The sequence below is a fragment of the Carettochelys insculpta genome, chromosome 3 (genome assembly GCF_033958435.1).
Source record: "Carettochelys insculpta isolate YL-2023 chromosome 3, ASM3395843v1, whole genome shotgun sequence".
NCBI lineage: Eukaryota > Metazoa > Chordata > Testudines > Carettochelyidae > Carettochelys > Carettochelys insculpta.
The window spans coordinates 22652501-22675132 of NC_134139.1; the positions used below are offsets into that span (position 1 = coordinate 22652501).

Here is a 22632-nt window from a genome sequence, read left to right on the forward strand (position 1 = left end):
GCAGAATGACCGTCTCTGCCAGTGACATAAATAGCGAAATCAGCCACTGCTCATGTGCACGCATGTACAGAAGCTGATTCTGTGAGCTGCATTGAGCTACGCCCTGCGGATTCAAGATCAGGCTAACCTGGACCTAAAACTCCAGCATCCTCTTTTACAACATTTTACGGGTGGGAACTCCCCTTCCATTATATTCTGTACAACCTACAAGTTTATGAAATGTTGTGTATACATTGTCTTTCAAATCTGGACTCAGGTTTTCTTTTCTCCTTGGAGGTCTGTATATGTTGTCAGTTTTACAAATACTGCATGTTGCAGCATCTATTTACATTATTAAAACACATACCTCTGTGATACTGTCTCTTGCTGTTCCTAGTGTAATGGAGTAAATATTACTTTTTTATTATTTCTGTAAAACCCTAAAGTTGTTATGTTGTCTTCTTGTGATGGCATCATTTGTTGCCTGTATTTTGCTCAGTGTCTCCTTAGAGGACATGTATTCTGAGCCTAAGAGAGACAAATAAAGATCCCTTTAATTTAAGGACAGGAGAAATGAAAGTTATTCCCCACCCTGTTGGAACAGGTGTGTAAAATGGCTGAAAAATACTTATGATAAACTGGGGACAGATACTGATCTCAGTTGCACTGGTGTCAATCTAGAGTCATTCTACTGACTTGGGGCTGGATACCACCAGATGCTGAGCACTCTGGCCCAGATCTGCTCACGCATCTAAAAGTCAGCAAGGTATTTAAGGACATGCTTCTCTTTCAGCACGCACATCATCCCTTGGTGTCCATGGGATGAATCACGCTTAAAGTGGAACGCATGGTTAAATGCATTGCTGAATCATGGTTAGAGGACTCCGTATTTTGATGGATTGAGCCCCTAAATGGAATGACCCTGGATTTGCACCAGTGGAAATGAGATCAGAATCTGCCCCTTGGGTAATAGCAATTATTCACCAAATTAGTTCTGACAATGAAGGACAGGAAGATGAACATGTTGACTGGAACAAGACAGCTGTAAACAAAGCAATACTTTGCTGTGATCTTTATGTCTCAGAGGTGTAGCTTTGTGTTTAAACTTAAGGTACTGGTACCAAACAGATACTTTATAGTAATTTAACAATGTGATTTTAGATCCAGTGCCATTAAATGTCCATAAAGAGTTCAGTCTCTGTCTCTTTTCCTGTTTTTTATAACTGTTAGCACTGCAGTAGATTTTATATAACAGGACTTCTTTTAATTGTTCTGTCCATGAAGCAATCAAAACAATTATATCCTTGTTGTTCTAATACACACATATAGTAATCATCTTCATTATATGTTTCATTATAACATGTTTAACCTATAAAGAAGTTGTGTGTTTTATAGACAGTCATGTGGCTATTTGTCTAGGAATACAGGTGGATATATGATATATCACATTTAGTATATATACCAAAAAAGATGAAAAACATGCATTTTAAAACTAATCATCAGTAACACGTTTATTTATACACGTATCACAAAGATAGATACATCCATTAGGCACATTACTTCATTTCCAACTTGCACACATGCAGCACAAGCACAGTACTTGAGGAATCCCTACATTAAGAGATTATATGCAGTGTCACCCAAATAAGTGCAGCTTCAAAAACTAGCCAACGAGAACATAACTTAGAAATGACAACATGTTGTAGCCTGGACATTAAAGCAAAAGTAGTAATACAAAATGTGACATTTTCTAATTGTGTGATAAGTTAATGGTGGTATAAAACCACAAACCTTTGAGGCCTGTTGAAGTTTGTTAGAATTCTGAAATAGATTTATATAGCTTCCATAATGTGCTCTTAAGCTTCTGTAACATTCTATACAAGCATGACCTACTGTCCCAAGAAACTTTTTTTAATTTAATTCACTGTAGAAAGATGTCTCAATAAGTAAGAACAATATTTGGGTAATTGTATCACAGTTGATAACATATCAATCCAATCAACTTCAGAAGAGGATTATACTTTACTGTGCAGAGGCCTTTGCCATTAGTATTTAATATCCTCCAAATTGAGGGATTTGTTTAATGAAGAGACTGAAACAATAACAAGAATTTAGGGTACAGATGTTTCATATTTATTTCCAAGAGCTGAGATAAATACAGGAATAAGTGATACCATGCTTTGCTTGACATTCAGAAGGCTTTGGTGTATCTGATAAGATATAGTTTCAGGGTTTATCGAAGTGCAGAGCTTGTATAAAAAGAAAAAGGATACCAGCTGTTATTTTAGTTCTTTTCTCTGCAAAGGTTGGAACCCATTTACAGTGAAAGTGTGGGAAAATTATGGACTGTTGAGTAGAATACTGGTTGGCAGGGATGTCATTTGACTCATGAAAGGAAGCCACCGTTTTCCAAAACCAGATGTATATATTTTGACTGGCAGTTCTCAAGAAGTCTAAGGAAGTAAAATGCCCAACTCATTGATATTGAAAGTCACTGAGAGTTAGCAGTTGGATTTTCAAAAACACTTCAGTGTTGTAGGAGTACGAGTCTCATGACTTTCAATCAGACTTGTGCTTTTAAATTACTTAGGGGCTTTTGAAAATCCCACCCTAGGTACCTAACTCACTTAGGCTCATTTGAAAAACTTAGGCTTATTTGTTGTTATGTTAGTATGTATTCAAGTCAGAAGCATAGAATGGGATTGTCATCTGGTGTAAATCAGGCTCATGCTATTGAATTTAATGGAGCTATTTTAATTTACATCCATTTCAGATATGGACCATTTATTTCATCTTGATAAGTAGCTCATGAGTTGCCCTTCAACTACACTGGTAAACATTTGAGTCAATTTCCATAGAAGCAAACCCAGTGGTCAGTATGTGTAGATTGACCTTAACCAATTCATCCCTGGTTCTGCCATTGTCACAGGTTGTACATGCAGACTCGTGAGTGTGCAGATTGCTCATTAGCCTGGTGGGTTTTATTGTTTTGTTGTTTTTTTTTTTTTTAGTACAATGTGTGAATGGTGACTGGCCTTTACCCTGCCTGCATTTCACTGTACTCCAGCTGTAGGGAAACATTTTATTTCTCCATCTTGCACAGCCAAGGCCTGACCCAATGCCAATGAAGTTGATGGAACACTTTCCACTTACTTCAGTGAACACTGGCTCAGGCTGAGGCATTTATTTCACAGCTTCGCCAGGTACGGTACACCCTATAAGTTGCACCATGATTCAAATGCAATTGACTTCAGTGACAGAAGAGTCTCTTCCAACTGCACAGCTTATAGCTTTTTCACAAGTATTTCCTGTACTCTAGTGGTTGTCCCAGCCTCTGGCTGAAGCCAATGAGCTTCTTGGGTGGGAGAGGAATATTGGAGTCAATTGGTATTTTAACTAAGTTAAGCGAAGACTAGAGGGTTTGGCCCTTGGAGTGTTATTTATGCTGTCTGTGTATTCGCTGTGCTTGAAGTATTCCCGTGCATGTGTGTTGTGGGAGTTTGTGAGTTCTCAGTGGGAAGGCAGGCGTATGTACTAAGAACATAAATGTGGGGGTCCATTATGTTACATACTCTTCTGGCAAATCAAGTTGCAGTTTGTAAAAAAAAAAAAAAAAAAAAAAAACGGGGCAGGGAGAATTTACGTCTTGGGCTGTGTTACACCTATTTTTCCTCTGTCCTCATCCTCTCTCTAGGTTCGACACATGCCCCCACTTGGCGTAGTGCCCAGGGAACTCGTGACGTGTGGCAATTTTCGGATGGAAGCTCGAGACCGCTTAAATTCTGAGAGAATATGAAGCACACGGGAACGTGCACCATGTACATGACAGCTGAATGTGGTCCGTTCTCTCGCTAGCTTTGTGATGTTTTCTGACAAAAATTTCAGACGTCACCGTCCGAAGGCATCATCCTACAGTTTCCTTCTGTCTGCTTGCAAGACTATCTTATATATATTTTAATAGATTAAAACCACTTTTTTTTTAAAGTAACCCACTGTCAAGGGCTTATCAACCACCAATGGCTTTGACTGGCTTCCATGCCATTTGGAAAATGCCCTCTTGAGCATATGTTGCTACAGTGTGGAGAACCCAACCTGTTGTTCTTATACAAAACATACCATCTTTTTAAAAAGTGTGGCTAACATTGCAACTATCCAAAAAAAAGGAGGTGGGGTTACAGGAAGAATTGACATAATAAACATTGGACTTGTAGCTTTTGTTAGCTCTTTAATTTTTAATGCTAACAAGGACCATGCAGCTGGTATGACATTGTAGTATCATGCCCACTGCATAAAACTAACTGTTGAGGTTAAAAAAAGAAAGCAAAGACCATATACACATAAGATGTCATCCATGTATAGATGGCATATATTTCAAAGAAAACTAAAAATGCAAAGCATTGTTACTGCAACACCATAATTAATGTAGAGCTAGTGTGGATGTTTATTAATGCTGAAGTGTGTGTGGGGTCTCCTAACTGTCTAACTTATCATTTGCATACTACTGAAACTGCCTACTGTGTTGTATTTCTGCTGTTAAAATATGCATTTTCAAGATTGCAAGCGAGGGGGGATAGGGGGGATGACCATAACATGCTTTAATTTATCATTGTTTGTCTAAAAAGCTAACTGTTCCCATGTAGAATAATAGTTTCACTATAGTGAGACTGTAAGTTCCAAGGAAAGTAAAAAGCAAAAAAACCCACAAGACCTGTGGTTATCGACTAATATTTGTTACAGTTATCCTTTTTTTGTTGAAGTGGCCCTTTTTGCGAAAGCAGTTAACCACATGCTTATTTTAAGCATGTGCTCAAATCTTGCTGGATCTCAAAGGGTTTGAATAGTTGCTTAACTTTGTGCATGTGAGTGCTCCCATTGACTTCATAATGACTATTAGGAACTTACATACATATGCATGTACGTTCCTGTACTGGGCTATGGATTGTACCATTGAATTCAGTAAATTCTATTGATGACATGTGTAAGGGTTATGGCATAAAAGTCCTAACATATGTACCATGCTGGGTCTCAGGTCAGGTGACAAAGTTATTTATTTGTATGTATTAATTATTGTTACTTGCTTTTTATTTATTTTTCAAAGATGAATGCCAAAATTGGTCCAGGTTGCTTATGAAACCGCAATATAGATATTGGTCTTTTTTTCTTTTTTCTTTTTTTTTTTAATAAAAACATGAATGTTATTTTGTTTGGGAAAGTGGTTATAGCACAAGCACAGTCACTTTTGTAACAAAACTTTTGTAAAAGACTTTAGCAGTTGCAGAGTGCATGAGCATCGGTGCACACCACTGTATTACTGGAGACATGCCAATAGACTACCAGTGATCTGTGGAGTATAGCATATAGATGGAGATTGATACAACAGACTATTCCTGTCTCTGAGGTGTTATGGTTTTCAGGATCAATAATCTGTGTGTTACATGCTCTCTGATGGCCCTGTTTGATACAAAGTAATGGCAGCTGTGCAGCCATAGGAGCAGGCCACATATGCTGTGCTTCCGGTTAAATTCAGCCAGAATGCCTGCGCATTCTGCATTCTTTGCATTTAGTCTGTAGATGCTGGTAAAACAGGCCCAGCGTGGGGATTAAACTGAGTTGTTCCAATGGCAAAAATGTCAACAATTCAGGCCTCCTAGTCCACATTCTGAATGAGTCACAATGTTTGTGCAGCAGCTGACTTAGGTCAGCACCATTAGTAATATGCTGTACACAGTAGCAGCCCCTGCGGAGACCTCTCCATTGTTCCCCTGGGGACGTTGGCAAGGAGATTAGTCAACAGGCATGGCCCCTTTTCCCTGAAGTCCAAACTTGATGACCAGCTTTGAGCAAATGCTGCTGGTGAAAATACAGGCAGGAAGGCACATTGAATAATGATATGCAGACCTTACTCTTCAGTGTAAGACCATAGTTGAGGCTCTGAACGGCCCCGTAACCTTAGCTGGTGAACAGATCAATCCATATACTATAGCTCGGGATGTCAAAAATGACGCCCATTTTGCACCATGTCTGTGCATTGCTCTGCATGTGTTTTCAAATGAGTCTTTTGCGCACTGACACAGTATGTGCTACATGTTTTATTGCATATGCCTCCTATGCAAAGGCATTATGAACTCCTCAACCCATTTCCACATCCAGGCATCGTAGGCAGCTGAATTCTTACCGGCATGGCTGCTTCAGAATGTGGCGCATGGTTCTGTTTTACTCCCTTGTACAGCTGGAGCATTAAGCAGTGGAGCGGCTCTTCTCTTTCACCTAGAGTACTGAACTGGGTCTCATAAATATATATGTATATGTATACAGAATAGCTGGTAAAAGTTCTGTATGGCATTAAGCCCTTAAATCAATAATCAATCTTTTCCCCATCCATACATATGAAGCTGAAAAACTTTAGGAGGTTTTGTGACCTTTTGACATGTCACTTAACAGGCAAGAGCACACAAAGCTCAGTTTGCAGATTGTTTCCGGACATTGTGGAAGCACTGGGTAATATTGTGGAAGCCTGCAACTGTCCATCACAGCAGAAGTAGGTCACTTTTTTCACTCTGGGTTTATACTAGTGTAAGTAAGAGCAGAAAGGGGTGGCTGTTGCTTCCATATAAAGTGAGTAGAAGCAGGTGTCTAGAAGGTATTTTTACCCTATCTAGGAGGTATTCAAATATGTAGAAGCCGTGCATTTTTTGTGCCGGCACTTGCCAGTAATAAGTCCTGGCACCTCGGCAGCCCCAGCCATGGGATTGGTGGGGGGTGGGGAGTCAGCTGATTACCTTCTCTTCTTTTTTTTACAAAAAAGCACTGAGTAGAAGTAACACAAACAATGCTCTGATTGTGTTCTGCTGGGCAGAGAGACAAAAGTGACACAATACTTTCCTCCTCAGTTGAAGGTGAAATGAAATTCTTACATTCTTTTTTTTTAATGAAGGAATTTTTAAAAAGTTCCATTTTAAGATTTTAAGTAATTCACAGAATTCATGTGTTGCCTTAAAATTATAAATATATATAACAACTGTGTTGCACGCTCTGGTAACTGTTAAGAACTGAGCTCAGGGTTCCATGTTTCACATGTGAGTGCTGATTCAGTTTATAAGCCCCTTGTGCTGGAATGAAGCACTACTCTCTTCTGTGTGTGTAAGATTTTCCATATTGCAGCCATGTGTAGGTTAGGACCATATTCTTAGCTGGTGTAAGCTAGAGGAATCTTCAATTTGTTGTGGCACCACTGAAACCAGTGATGCTATGTGGTTTTACACCTGTCCATAGAGGTTTGGATGCTTTCAAAGGACGTTTTTAATCAAACAGTAGTACTTTTTAGGATGGGATGTTGGCTGTTGGACTAGCCTACCCAGAATCCTTTCCTGTGTCTGTATGAAGAGTGGGGAAAATAATGCACAGCAACTTGTTAGCAGAAAATTTCAAGGTTAATCTGTTTTCTTTACAAAAAGAAAAAAAATCTTTTATTGAAAATGCGCAATATACTCCACAATCAGCTCTTATAGGAGAAACAGAACCTTGAACTCAGGTCCTGAGCTGTAAGTTAAAGATGAAATGATTTTCAAGTACTTTGTATTTAAATGTATTCATAATTTTAAAGTCTGCACATATTTACTGTTAAAAGACTTTGGATTTAAACCATTTTTGTATTTATTTCAAAGATGCTGCAGGTCACTTTTAGGAACCAAATTAAAAAACTCTCTTTGTTACTTAATCCAACATGCTGTAATGGTCTGAAATGAACAAGAGATGTGGAAAATAGACAGTTTAGCTTTGGTTTTATTTTGAAAAGCTTCTTTCAATGTTCAAGCATTTTGTCTGTGCTGTATTTTATTTTTAAAGACAGTCTCATGATAATAAAATGCAGAAAGGTTAACACATTTGTGAAGTCTTACTTAAATTCCACTTTCAAATTATGTTGATTTCAGAGTTGAGAAGCATCCAGGTTATATAGTTTTCCAATATTAAAATTGGGAAAAACAAACAAGCAAAAAGCAACCATAAAACTGGCCACTTATTAAGCCATGTTTATCTTGAATGAGCAAAATGATTATTGCATCCTGTTAGAACCTGTGAACAGGATTTTAAGAAAATAACACAACTAAAACGACAATTCATTTTGATTCCTGCTTCACATCATATCCTGCTAGGGACTCCAAATAGCCAATAGCAATACTTGTAAACCTGTCACTGACAATATTTAGTTTTCTGTATCAAGGTGGCAGAATAACTATTAACTTCTGGAAAAGGTGAATTGAAATGGGATTCTTCTTTGGCTTTCTGAGAATATTCTACTTAATATGCTATTTATTCAGTACTTTTATGTTGCCAGGAAATGCATTGTTCATCTTAACAATTTCATTTTCTGTGTCTGTGTTGTCCTGCTTGTGAGCCAGTGAAATATCTAAGTTGTTGTTGTTGGATTTTAGTATTGGCTCCTCACTATTTGGTTTCTTTTTTGGGCCAACAACACTTTAAGGACATTAACTCCTTAGAATAGACATTAATGTTGCCTTTTTTTTGTTGTTCGATTCAGCTGTCCTGTTGCTGTCTGGAGCTGCATCCGAAAATGGTGGATAATATGTGACAAGATGAAGCATGCCATCCACCGAATACATTTTTCTTTTCAAGATTGGCTGATATGAAATCAGAGTGGTGTGATAGTTCAAATTATCTAAATTACTATCACTGTCATCACTGATCCAGCATTGTACCTCTTTCACATCCTCTTCACTCTCTGATCCTTTTTCCAAATTTCTGAGATTGTGGTAGGCATAAACAGGCTTCATACATGAATATTCAGACCTTCTTTTTGCTTCACGTCTTTAGATCAACAATTCTGGTTCTGATAAGTTTTTCTTTAACTGCGTCTCCTCCATAAGGGACAAAATAATACAATGATTCTTAAACAAGAATGGAGTTATCTTTAAAAAAAACAAAAGCAAAAATATGGTTGTTTGTTTTTTCTACCTTCATTGCTTCTTTAATGGTGATGAAGTTTAGATACCTAAAAGGGCTCCAACTTAATTTAATTTGGCTTCTCACAACAGGCAGCATGTGATTTCCTGCTTGACAACACGGGCTCAGCTGTACTGGAATTTCAACATTGTAGGTCAGTGAGGGGCACCTGCGGCCTTGGGGTTGCATGCGTGCCATCAGGGTTCTATGAGTAGCCCCTTACACATTTTGTTTACCATTACCCATGCTCTGGGTTGCCAGATTCTGCTGATTTCTTTCTGCACATTTTTTTCCACCTAGTATTACTAAAGTGAGTCACATGTAAAGCAACGTTGCGTGAAGTGAGGTGCAGGCTGATTGCACACAACATTGGCTGTGAGTGACGAGAACTCCCTCTGCATCCAATCAAAGTGCTGCTACAGTTTGGTCAGTACACAATGTGAATTCTAGGTATGCAAGTCAGCAAAACAATCCTATCCTGGGAGACCATCTTGATAATGACAATCTTGAGACCCACTGAGATGGAGGACCCCTCATGCAGCTCACTCACTAGCCTAGGTTGCTCATAGCTGCTTTAATATAATATGATGATTTCCATTCTCCTCCATTTTGTCCGGAGGCAATGTGTGCAAACACCTTCTTTTTTGCAGATGTCTGCCAAGGATGTGAAAAGGACCACCTTTCGTCAGTTTATGGCCCTCCCATTGATGGCAATTGTGCATTCAGTATTTGGTTTCTACTATGCAAATCCAAATGCCATATTGTGTTGGCCAAGAAAGTACGTTCCCCAGCCATAGTGCTGATGAACACAACAGGCTGATGCCTATTACAAGCTATGAAAATAAAGGATTAATAAATACTACCAATAACATGGAACTATTTCCTCGCAAATATTTGTGATATTTTATGGCACTATAGTGACAGAGAGATAGCTGTGTTAGTCTTTATTCTATCAAAAAAAAGCAGTCATGTAGCACTTTAAAGACTAACAGAATAATTTATTAGGTGATAAGCTTCAGATCTGAAGAAGTGGGTCTGTCCAATGAAAGCTCATCACCTAATAAATTATGTTGTTAATCTTTAAAGTGCTATACGACTGCTTTTTTGTTTTTAATAGCACTATAAAATTGTTTAAACATAGAACCAAAGTCAAGTCCTTCCATCTTTACTGTCCACTCTAGCACAATTGTTACCAAGTTTAATACCCATAAATGCCTGGCAAAAGGAGTTTTCTGAATGGCAAAGTTTAGATAGAAGAGTGAGAACTTTTCTTAATGTCATGATGCAGACAACAGGCCAAAGGCCACTCACCAAAGGTAGTGTCCTCTCTGTCCATGTGAAAGCTGTTTTCCATAATAACTGCAGGCATGGATACTTGCCAGATTACTTACGGGATCCTTTGAAACATCCACATAACTTGATGGATGTGTTATTCTAAAACACACCTCAAAGAGCCTTCAGCTAAAACCTAAGTCTGAACCGAGTTAATTAGTAGAATTTTAACACTTTCCAGCTAGAAATGGTGAGGTACCAAGTGGGAAAGGCACGCTATCCGTTGAACAATGGCCTATGCAAAGGTGGTTGTTGCAAAGAAGTTTGAGAGAGGCATTTCTGCAGGTGCTGTAGCAGAAAAAAGAGGCCTTTGTTGACTTGATTCTGCTCCCAATGAAGCCAATAGCAAAATTCCCGGTGATTTCAATGGTCCAGGATCATGCTTTCAGTACGGATGTCCCACTAAAGTCCTTGGTAGTTTTGTGTAGGCAGGGCTTATAGGATGGAGCCCTAATTGAGATTTTTAATTTCAGTATGTTTGGCCATGTGAGTTCTTGTATTTGTGTCCCAGTTCTGTACTATATTTAGGGCCCTATTGAACTCACAGCACATGCTGGTCAATTTCATGGGTACAGGATTTTAAAAATCATAAATTTCATTCTTTCAGCTATTTAAATCTGAAATTTCACAGTGCTGCACTTGTAGGGGTCCTGACCCAAAATGGGCTTCTGGAGGCGTTACCAGGTTATTATCGCGGGGTTGTGGCACTGCTACCCTTACTTCTGTACTGCTGCTAGAAGCAGCACAGCCTTCAGAGCTGAGCAGCTGTAGAGTGGTGGCTACTGACTCAGAGTCCAGCTCTGAAGGCGGAGCCACCATCACCAGCAGCAGCACAGAAGGAAGGATGGCATGGTATGGTATTGCCACAGTTACTTCTGTTCTGCTTCCTGCAGAGCTGGGCCTTGAGATAATAGCAGCCTCTGCCTGGTCACCCAGCTCTGAAGGCAGCAGTACAGAAGTAAGAGCGGCACAGTGTGGTGTTAACACTTATTTCTGTGTTGCTGCTGGCAGGGCAATGTTTTAGAAAGGGGGTGCCTGGCCAACCGCTGCTGCTCTCCTGCTACCCAGCTCTGATGGTGGCACAGAAGGAGGAAGGGTGGCAATAGCAATCCCATGAAACCTCCCAAAACAACCTTGTGATGCCCCTGCAACTCCTTCTTTGGTGAGAACCCTCCATTTGAGAAACTGTAGTTTCCCTCCAAAACTCTGTATAGCATAGAGCAAAAGCACCCAAAAGACCACCTGTAATGGTGGGAGACCAGATTTTATGGTCCATGATGTGTTTTTCACACCTATACATTTGGTAAGGCCCTAACTATAGACCTTTGTTTACTTTCTAGAAAAAAAATATAGGAAGTGCAGTGGCACTTCAATGTTCCCCCTATTACGTTATGACTGTGTCCCAGCCCTGATCTGGAGGGACCTCCTTTTACAGGGTGTGGGGCTGGAGGCGGGGGTTCTAGATGCTGCTCAGTCTTTGTTCTCTTTGGCTATGGCTACACTAGAAGCATCTTTCGACTAACGAGCATGCCAGTGAGTACCAATGGGGACAGGGGTGTGTTTCTTGATGTAGACAGTTGTCTCCTACAAGGAATGGCAGTGACACTATTGACCACTGGAGCTGACAGACACCACGGGCCACGGGGCAAGGTGGTATTGGGGGCTGGAGCTCCATGCCCCATTGAAAGACCAGTCCCTGGGGCAACTGCCCCTTTTGTCCAGCCTCCCCTCATCAGCAGTCCAGCTGTGAAGTCATTTCATACACAGGATATAGGAAAAGCCATCATGTGGCAAAAACTTTTGTCTACTAGTGATACTGGCCAATTTAAACTGGTGACCTAGAGGTAAAAGTTCCTGAGTCCCATTATCAACTCTTCAGCCACGCTCTCTTTGGTTCAGATGTCCTTGATCGCCTTTCCCTTGCAGCAGAGTACACTGTAATTAACTTCCAGGAAATCAATAATTATCCCAGTATAATTGAAAAAGAAAATCTAGATTTTGCCTCGGAAACACCACTTTAAACAGTATTGTGATACACAGAAGTAACCTTTTGCCAGGGAAACCTTTATGGTTGATCCCTTGAACTCATTTCAGCACAGGTTTGCCCTCATTTAGGAGCTGCTTCTTTTTTTTTTTTGTTTAACCACTTCCATGCTTTTGTAATTGCCCGGAGGCAGACTTGAACATGAAACCTTGGTGCAGCAACCTCTATAGTTTGAGCAAGAAATCAGCTAGCGTGCAGTTAGGGGTGTAGAGGAGACACATTCTTGTGCTGTAAGGGGTCTAGGTGCCACTACATGGGGTAGTGAACCACGCCAAGGTGCTTGGGTTACACTTTCCTGGACGTAGGCCTTTACATTTGGTGAAGGGTTTTCTGCAACCCTAGAAGAGCCATTTTGCAATGAGTGGCTATTTAACACCACACCCTCTTTCACAGCTGGTAAGTGCATTTAACTTTTGTTATATTTTCCATTCTCTATTTCTGAGAAGATGGCACGTGCCTGCAAAGATATTTCTAACAGAGGATGGCAATATAAAATTAGGAGCGGACATGATTCAGGGTTTTCTGGTTAAAAGAACTCTTCAACCTGCATTTTCAAGTGTGCACAGGCCTCTGAGTTTTAGGTTTGAGATACCTCAGTGAGTCTGCTTTACAAGCACTGAGCACTCATCACAGTTCACCTTTGGACACTTTAGCAAATGTTGACATTTGGCATATTCAAGCTCTGCCTCCTTTCTTCTTCCTGAAACAATATTATATAGGCCTAGTCTTCTCTCAGTTTATGCATGCAACTGGATGTTTGGGTTGGGCCGATGGGGAGAGAGAAAAACCTTCTAAGTACTTCCCTTTTATGGGTAAGTTGTCCTTGTGTTTGCAGCCCTTGCCGATGGAGAGAGTGTTTGCAACAGGAGAGCCCTTCAACACAGGTGTCCTTAGTTTTTGATGGGCCAAGCCACTGTTTTTGAAAGCACTACAGCATGACAGTTGTAAAAGTAAGAAGCTATTGAAAACTTAATCACAATATTGCTATAGCGGCAATCATACGCAGAGGCATCTACAGCTGACATCTCAGGTCAGGGAGGCTAAGCCTCCCCATACGGCTAGGTATGGCCCCACCCATGCCCTGCCCCAATGCCCCTCCTGTTTCCCATTTGTCTTCTGGAGCTGGGCAGGCTGGCTTGTGGCCTGGGACTTGGGGCAGCTGGAGTCAGTGGGGCTGACTGCTGGGCACTCTGGGCTTAAGTGTATTTAAGCTGCCTGCGGGGTGATCTGCGGCTGTGGCATTGGGCCCACGCTGCCTGTTGCTGTGTGTGGGGTCAGGGGACACATAGGTGGTGCAGGACTGAGGGGGAACATCTCCAGAGGGAGGCTTGGGGCTGTAGAAGGGGAAAAGAGGTAAAGAGAGGGATGGGGTAGCGGGGAGGGAGGGGTGGGTATGAGGGCTAGCCTCCCTGAACAAGTAGTTCATGTGGTGCCAATAATCAGGGGGGACAAAAATCCTATTGTATGTGACTACTGAAATGGTCAGAGGGAAATTATGCATTTTCCAGACTAGCTTATTCCCTTTTGTGTCTTAAACACTATTTTAATATTCTAGTGACAATGTTTTACAATTAATCTAAATGAAGAGACTGAGGACACTGGAGATTATGGTTCAGTGTAAAGAGGTGAAAACGGACTGGCCAGCTAGGTTTCTGCCTCACAGGTAGAAGCCACCATAGTCACCAGTAACCTTGCTCTGTAGTATAATATCTGGCTAGGGCTGCTTTTGAGTACAAACGTTCCATACACGTTGGCAAGTAGAACCTTTGACTTGTAAGGGGTGCAATGTTAATATGGAAGAAAAGTGTTTTTAAAATTACATTAGTTCACAGACATATATTGAACTGATGAGGGGTAATCTAGCCCTGGAGAGATAGAAAGTAAAGAGCCAAGCCATAAACCAGTATGATAACATCCTTATTATGAGATGCAAATGAAGGGGCCCAATTCAGTTTAAAAAAGCATTAAGAGTGTTTAATTTTTCTTGTGGGACTATCTCTGAATGTGGCCTGTGCAGTGTTCTGTCTGCTGCATATTTGAAAAAAGAAAAGAAAACAAGGTAATTTAGAGCATGAAGAACTGTGGAGGCCAACTGAGGATGCCAAGTGGTAATTTGGGTGTCAGGAAGAGACATGCCCTTGTATACTTGTAGGAGAATGGATATCATAGGAACATGCTGGAGTCTAAATGGGTCTTAATTTGTGAGGAGTAAACTCCTGCCTGCTTGTTACACTTCCTTGACTGGGCCAATGTGAATAGAAAAGACTGAGACAAACCTACAACTGTCAGTTACACCTGTGCAATCCCATAAGAACACACGTAGATGAGCAAGAATTTAGAGTATTTGGGCCAAATCTACAGCTAGAGGAGAGTGGCACAACTCTACCAAAGCCACTAGAACTATGTGAATTTACAAGTGAGGATCTAGCCTTCTTGTCTCCCAAGCTGCATATTCTGAAGAGCTGGACACTGGATAAAGAAACAGGAATGTACAACCCACATGTCTACCAAATGCTCATTAAGCTGGGTTTGTTACTCTGGTGACAAAATTCAAAGGACAAACTGATTTCTTGTCCCCCTACAATGTGTGGAACAAAGGTATGTGTTCTAGACTGTAATATGAAGTGTATTGAAACCATAAAGAACAATCTCGAAGGATGATGAAAAGAAGTCCTGTTTTTACTAACGCTGCATGGTAATAAAACACCTGTTAGGTGCATTTAAGCCTTATTTCCCCTCTTGCATCTCCCTAATGCTGGGGCAGCTTCTTCCTAAGTGCCATTTTTGGAAGGTTCAGACAATTCCAGTGCAGCACTATGTCTAACACAGAATCGAGAGTTCGGGAAATACTATCTAAAAGAGCTGACACTTTCATCAGGAGAGACCAGCTCCTTCATGGGTTGGTTGGGACCCAAAGATGAATCCTGCCATAGCTTATTCTTCATGACCCCTCTTTGCTGCACTGGGGTTTTTCTGTTTTTAAATTTGTTTGTTTTTTGTTTTTTTAAAGATGCTATACTTGTGACCTACAGCACAAGCTATCCTAACATATTGCAGAGAAAATCACTGAAGAGAAAGGGCTGATTGCTTGATGTGTCACAACACGCATGTTCCACTTGTACTTAGAAGCACAAGCCAAGATCAGTCCCTTGTGCTAAGAACTGCATAGTAAGAGACAGTCCCTTCCCGCAGGAACATGCAGTCTGAACAGACAAAAAAATAAAGATGTGGGAAAGGAGTATGATTTTCCTCATCTTGTAGATGGCGAATGGAGGTAAACAGAAATGAAATGATTCACCCTATGTCACAAAGTGTGTCTGCAGCACAGGCAAGAACTGAGCCCAGTTCTTGTCAGGTGCAGCTGAGTGATTCAGCCAGCAGGCCCATGCACTACTCACAAGGCATCCTCTGAAGGGCTGTTTGGCTGTTAAAACAGGACTCCAGCATGTATCACAGTGTGGCTGAGCTTGGGGTTATAGAAGCCTCTGTCAGAGTTGTGTGTGGAAGTTGCTATTTTTACAAGTTTGAGAAACAGTCTCAATGCCACTTTCATACCCATTCTAAAAATTGGCCTTAAATGGAGCTGCTCAGTTCCACTTCTCTCATATTTCACAGAAAATATCTAATTTAGTGAAAATGTCTCATTTTGTAATAATACAAAAGCTCTTCCTGGGCCAAACTTTGACTACAGGAGACATGTATTAGGTCAGCACCAGCTCTTTCATAGCCTTGTTTTCACATCATGAACACATGACCTCTCTCCTAAGTGTGATTGTTACACCCTCCAAAGACAGTATCATCTACCAGGTAAGGAGCATTTCTTTTAAGATTTCAAGGGTCCTTAACAAAATGGCTATTATTTTTCCCTAAAGTATTTCACCATATTCTGGTATCTCTTTTATCAGTGCCACGGAATGAATATCTGAGCCAGTCTCCCATGTAACTCCCCACTGCTCAATACGAGTGAGAGAAGGTTCATTTCTCTTTGACTTGTTTGGGCTCACTGGAAAACGGGAATGAAGACAGCCTGATGTCCATTTAGGCTCCTAGAGGTCTTGAGTCCTATGTGGCCACGATTGGATCCAAGGACCCTATGTCTGTCTGATTTTGTAAACCCAGGCTACTGGGCTGATGCCAACATAAGAAATATGTGATTTTCTGTGTCTTCTTGGGCTGTGCACATTGCCTTAGAGGGCAGGCCCGAGCACTGAATGTCCATGGCACACAGAGTAAGAAAAGGCTTATTCAAATTACATGTTAATCCTGAAAGCCCGACTCAGATCTGTTATATCTGTGCAAATCCAGAATAACCTCACTGAAGTTAATGGTGTTGCTCCAGGTTTACAGTACTGTGGCTGAGATCAGAATCTGGCCCTGCATATATTTATGTATTGCATCTCAGGGGTGGGATTAATGGATCTGTGATTGGCTTCATTCCAATCCATTTGTGTTCCTGCTGAGGCTTGGCACTGACAGCTCTGCTCACTCGCACAAGGGCACTCTGAGAGGCACGTCCCTTGGGCGACATTTTAATTTATGGACTTTTTGGGCTCATATCGTCCGACATGAATCTTCTCATTTGGGGGCCTGTTGGGTTGAAGGGTTATGTCAAAGGTATAACCATATGGCTGGACAGATCTGCTGCTGGCAGCATAATTTATTACTGCTCTGTTAAATCCATCCAAAGATTATGAAATGTTTAGTTTGCCTGACTGAATGCACAGCTATTGATGATTATTCTGGCCAGGCAGAGGAGAGATTAGACACTTTACCATATCTGTGTTGTGAGTTTCATCTGGTCAGTTCTTGTTTTCTAGAATCTATTTTTTGTGTGTGCGTGTATGTAAGTTACAAGACAGTCTAATCACTGCCCTTGCCTTAGACCCAGCTGTTTGTCAAGCACTGGAGGTTAAAGTCTGTAGATAGAAGAGGGACTTGGAATGCAAGGTGTGGACAGCTGAGATAAAAGAGAGAGAGCCTCTAAGTGTTTTGTCTGCTCTCTATCCAGCTTTAGAGTTTAAAGGTCAAGAATTGTTCTAAAAAGCAACAAAAATGTGGTCCCTGTAGTTCACATACTTAAAGACAATAGGCGTTACTCAGAGAAGACGGGTGGCATAGTGATTGGAGAGCTAAAATGTTCTTTTCAAAGTTAAAAAAGAAAACTCAACCCCCACAAGACTGCTTTTCACACAGACATTATTGTACTTTCCGATATAGTATGCTGGGTCGAGGGGCTGTTGAGTACAATAGGAAGACCAGGTAAATACTTCTCCTTTTGGAATTAGGGATTAGGTTATTTATGTTACCAATTTCCATAGCATCTGCTATGAAGGAGCTGGGGGCTCCATTTAAAGAGATTAACACAAATTGGATTTGCATCCCCAGGTCTGAGCCCACCACTGCAATTTTGGTTCTGGGTCAGCTACAAAATTTAAGCAGCAACACTTCCAGTTTCCACTGGATGCAGCTGACATCTGGTGAGAGAAGCTCTCCTCTTTCATGAGATTTTTGGCTCAAGATGTCAGAAATCTCACAAGATCAGTTTTAATTTATGAGTCATTGGAGCCAAAATCTCATGAGAATGACCAGCCCTGAGATTACAGTGTCAAACTACAACCGAGACTTTTAACCCCAGCCCTAATTCCACCCTGAAAGCTAACCCCACCCTCAAGCAAAGCAGGAGCCTCTAACCTGCCCTCTCTTTTCATCCCTTTCTTGCAATCAGTTATTGAATAGCTACTAACATCTGACCTGTATTAGAAGGAGAAGATTTCCTGTTATCAGCATAGGTCATTGTTCATGGGGATTTGTTTAAAAAAATGCCACAGACGACTGGAGCTAGAATTATAAAATAGCAGTTGGTTGTTAGTGGCTAATTTTCATTTTCAGTTGCTAGATAGGATATACTCTCTGGCTACATCTACACTACATTCCTCTTTCGAAAAAAGAAAGCAACTGAGGGAAATTGAAAATGCAAATGAAGTGCTGATTTACAAATCTCATGCTTCATTTGCATAATATCAGGTGATTGCTTTTTCAGAAGAATTTTTTTTTCAAAAAGCAGCGTAGATGGGATTCTTTCAGAAAAAAAACCTTTTGTGAAAGAACCCTGTGAACCTCATTTTTTCAGATTAAGCGTTATTTCAAAAAAGTTTCTTTTTTTTGAAAGAACCCTGTCTACACTGCTTTTTTTTTTAAAAAATCTCTTCCAAAAAAAGTGATCACACGAGATTATGCAAATAAAGCATGATATTTGTAAATCAGTGTTTCATTTGCATTTTTGATCTCCCTCATTTGCATTCATCTTTCAAAAGGGGAATGTAGTGTAGACGTAACCTGTGAGAAATGCCAGTTGGTTATTTTTGATATTTTTTTCCTTGAGAAAAATAAATCCAGTATGTCCTTCTTTTATCTTGTTTAAAATTCATAAATTTAGCACATAACAGGGTTAGTGGACCAGGTAGGCAGCTATATGAGGCCATAGGTTAGTTAGGCTAGGAGTATTTATGAAGCAAGGTTTACAGGGCTTTCTGTCAGCTAATTCTTGGCTGAGGACTCCACTGACTGAAGCATCTGTAAAATGTTTTTTTTCATTTGTTGCACATAGTATTAAATACCTTCTGTAAAAAAAAAACAAAACCCTTTCCAATAGATCGGCCCCTTGCTGTGGTAATCCTCCCACAGATATCCTTTCAATATTAAAGAGGCATTTTATGAGCTCTTGTGCTTTTTTCCATCCTGAATTCACCAAGGATTTCCCAGGACATATACACACACATGCGGCCCAGAATTGCCTGGCTGAACAGACGGGAATTTTACTCATTATTTACAAAGTGAACTTTGTGAAACGGCAAAATGTAAATATCAGGATGGAGATGGCAGTGCAAATAAAATGAGCCCAGAGTTGAATACTGCACATAATGTAATACACTAACTTATTTCTCCCCTCCCCACCCACTCCACTTCTGCTTTGACACCCCATTTCCAGGATCAGGAATTGACAGGGGAAGATTAGGAGTAGGAAACTCCAGAGAAATCTGGGCTCAGAGTCAACTGTTCAAAGAGTGACTACCCTCAGTTCGCCCCCATCCTGCAGATACTCCTCTCTGGGGGCCAGAGCATGGGTTCTGCATGGGGGCCTGGGGGGTAGACATGCATATAGTGAAGATGGGTTCTCTGTGCAGTGTCATTCCCACCTCAATCTCATCAGGTTCCCCGGCCTAGTGTAGTGCTCTCTGGCTCAAGGTTCAGTTATATGGGCTTCCCTTGTGGATCTTGAAATCTCCCGCAGTGGGTGGGGGCTGCAGGGTCTGTAGCTGGCAGAAGAGCCCATGGGAGAGCTAGAGCTCAACAAGTAGTGATCAACAAAATCAGGAAAAGCATGAGGTCAAAGACGGCAATAAAAATTATATTGTATCTATCTTACACCATTAAGATTAGGGCTCTGAAAGCACTAGTGGGCTTGGCAGAAGAGACAGGCTGAAAAAAAACCCATCAGTGCAGGAAAAGCATTAGTTCTGTGTACCAGTAGTATTATTAGCATATGCTGGAACTTTTGGTCTCTTCCTGTGCTGTCATATAGGAGCATCTTATTCTTTAGTGAAAATCCTTCTGTCTCGGATTGCACCCTTTGGTGATTTGCATACACCTTGCTGCAATGTTAAATGGGTCCATATAACTAGTGAGTGGGCCATCTGCTTTTTTTTTTCTTCCTGTTCATGTAGCCTCTTCCTTCCTCTGGCTGTTCTTTTCCATTTATCCCTTCTCTGCCATGCTTACTCTTTCTTCAAAATTCTAAGCTGTCTTCATGCAGATCTTCTGCCTGAAAATTAGCTTCTTCATGCAAACAATATTAGTCCTTCTTGTCCTGTAAATGTTTATTGGATATGCAGAAATGTTCAGTGAAACAGCCAATCAAAATTTGCTTCCTGATTGGCAGAAAAGCTAACTAATATTTTTTTTTCACCTTTAGCCCATCTTAGCTTACCCTGAACCGCCAGGTTTTCTTAATCTTATTTTTTCCTTTCATTGAGGGACAGAAGCTCCATGGTGACCTCTCAATAAATCCTTCAAATCCAGATGTTTTATCAGATCCTACAGCTTCCCTATTCATAACCACCTTTCCAAAGATAGGGGCTAACATCTGCACAGGGGATATCCTTTTCACTATTGTGTTTTAGCATAAGCCTGACTGTTCAGGATCCCATTTATCAATGGCGTGCCTCTATCTGAACAAGTAAGGCAGTTGTGGTTTGCTAGATTTTTAGCTGTGAAATGAGGAAGGATATGCTTCCTTGTGGTTTACAATTACACTATAGAGAGTAACAAACATATTTCTTCATCCCTTCTTAAGAGTCTCCTATCCTGCAAAAGCAAGGAAGCATATAAAAGTTCTAGATAAGGCGCTACATATCTAAAAGTAAAACCATTAGGGTCATAAATGACTTATGAAAGTGATTGTAAAATTGCTCGAAGAGATTAAATGAAAGTTTGTATCCATTTGAGTCTTGGGGAAATAGGGCGGCTAACTTCTACAGTGGTGTTTAGAAATAAAGAGTCTGTGTTATGTCTTCTGTTCCCAGTGTTTTGTGTTACACTGACCCCTGTATTGTACCATTTCATTTCAAACTGGTGTGCAAACTTTCAGTGCTGGTCTGTCGACGGGATTTTGTATCCCAGCCAAATCTACATTTCAGATTTGAAAGGAGGGGCAAAGGTCAGTGTTCACAGGTTTGAGATCGTGTTTAATATCACATGACACCTTTGTCAAACAGTACAGTGTTTAAAAAAAATCCTGTCTGGATTTCAGTAGTCAAGGAACCTGATGCCCTAGACTCCAGACTTTTATATTATTTAACCCCTAATAGTCTCACCCTGGTTCTCAAACTTGGAGAAAGAAATGGCACTTTTTTCTTAAAATGCATGCTGCGATTCTAGCCTTTATACATATTGATGTAGGTCCATTCACAAATTGATTGCCCATTGAAAATCAGGCCCCAAACAATATTATTTCACACAACAATAGATGCTATCCTGGTTGGTGCTATTAAAATACTCTATATAGATTATTAAAGGGAAAAGACTGAGAAGGCTGGAGGCAAAAGTTTATTCTGATGGCTACAAAGAGTACAGCCTTCTCCTCACATTGCTGTGTCTATGGCCTTGAGCAGTGACCTGAAGCAACAGCTCTGCAGTGGAGGGATATCATATTTCAGTTCTTTCAGTCACCATCCTTTTGAAAATGAGTTCCAGTTCTTCTTAATGGAACTGTCCTCTGGAACCTCAGCTGAGATGAATGAGACCATAGTGTACTTAGGACAGTTATGTTCATTTGAAATGGTTACAGATAATAAATAAAGCAATAGCAAATTATTGCTTCACAAGAAGTGCAAATGGCCTTTTGGCTTGTGCTTGTCTGCCTCCAAATCAGGAGGGTAGAGCATGTGATGTAGCTGATATAGTGGTTTAAAGCCCCAGTCATTCACCTCTGGCAATCAGTGTTCAGATATCTTAGGCCATAAAAGCCTGATGGTCTTAAAGTAGGCCCAAGTGGACACTTGTCCACATTATAAATAACACCTCAGACTTCCACCAAAGTGATATATACCACCATGTGCCAGCAAGGCCCCTCTGCTATGTATATTGGACAAGCTGGACAATCACATCACCAAAGAATGAATGGACACAGATCAGACATTAGGAATCTGAATACACATACATCTGTCAGTGAGCATTTCACTCTAGCTGGTCATGGCATTCAATATTTAAAAGTCTATATTCTAAAGCCAAGAGACTTTAACACCAGATTACAAAGGGAGACATCTGAATTGAAGTCCATTCTTAAGTTTGGTACTTTTTACCTTGGACTCAACAAAGATATCAATTACCTTATGCATTGCAAGGACAGTTTTCCAACCTTTGATAGCTGTAGTGATCCCATGCAGCCCATTTAACTTAACACACACTTGCAGAAATGATCTTTCTTTCTTCTTCCCCTTCCTTCTGTCATATCTAGCTGATTCACCATTTTTTGAATTACTTTTTCTATCTTTGTGTTAAATTCTCTTCATATCAATTATCATTGATCAGAATTTTCCAGATCTGACGAAGTGGGTCTGTCCCACAAAAGCTCATTACCTAATAAATTATATCATTCGTCTCTAAAGTGCTATAGGGACTGCTCTTTGGTTTTGTGGAGGTACGGGCTACCATGGCTACCTCTCTGTGACTATTCACCTCAGACTTTGTGTGATCAGTCTGTGCTCAGGAAAGCCTCAGTCAAAGTTTAAAATAAGGGTGAGCCTTAGGGACACAGC

General features: G+C 40.6%; 1 protein-coding gene across 4 annotated transcripts in view; it reads left to right on the forward strand.

Moving 5' to 3' along the window:
• Positions 1 to 7838, forward strand: part of BCL11A (BCL11 transcription factor A) — a 104932-nt gene extending 97094 nt beyond the window's left edge. For 2 of the 4 annotated variants that reach the window (XM_074989473.1, XM_074989472.1), the window contains one exon: positions 1 to 516. This exon is cut by the window's left edge and continues 5746 nt beyond it. Coding sequence is in view for 2 of the 4 variants with exons in the window: in XM_074989475.1 (XP_074845576.1) it covers positions 3674 to 3775 (102 nt within the window). In the remaining 2 variants the exon portion in view is untranslated. Of the gene's footprint in view, positions 517 to 3673 lie in introns of those variants that run through there. The other 2 variants (XM_074989475.1, XM_074989474.1) reach the window with 1 other exon arrangement.
• The last annotated feature ends 14794 nt before the right edge of the window (positions 7839 to 22632 follow it).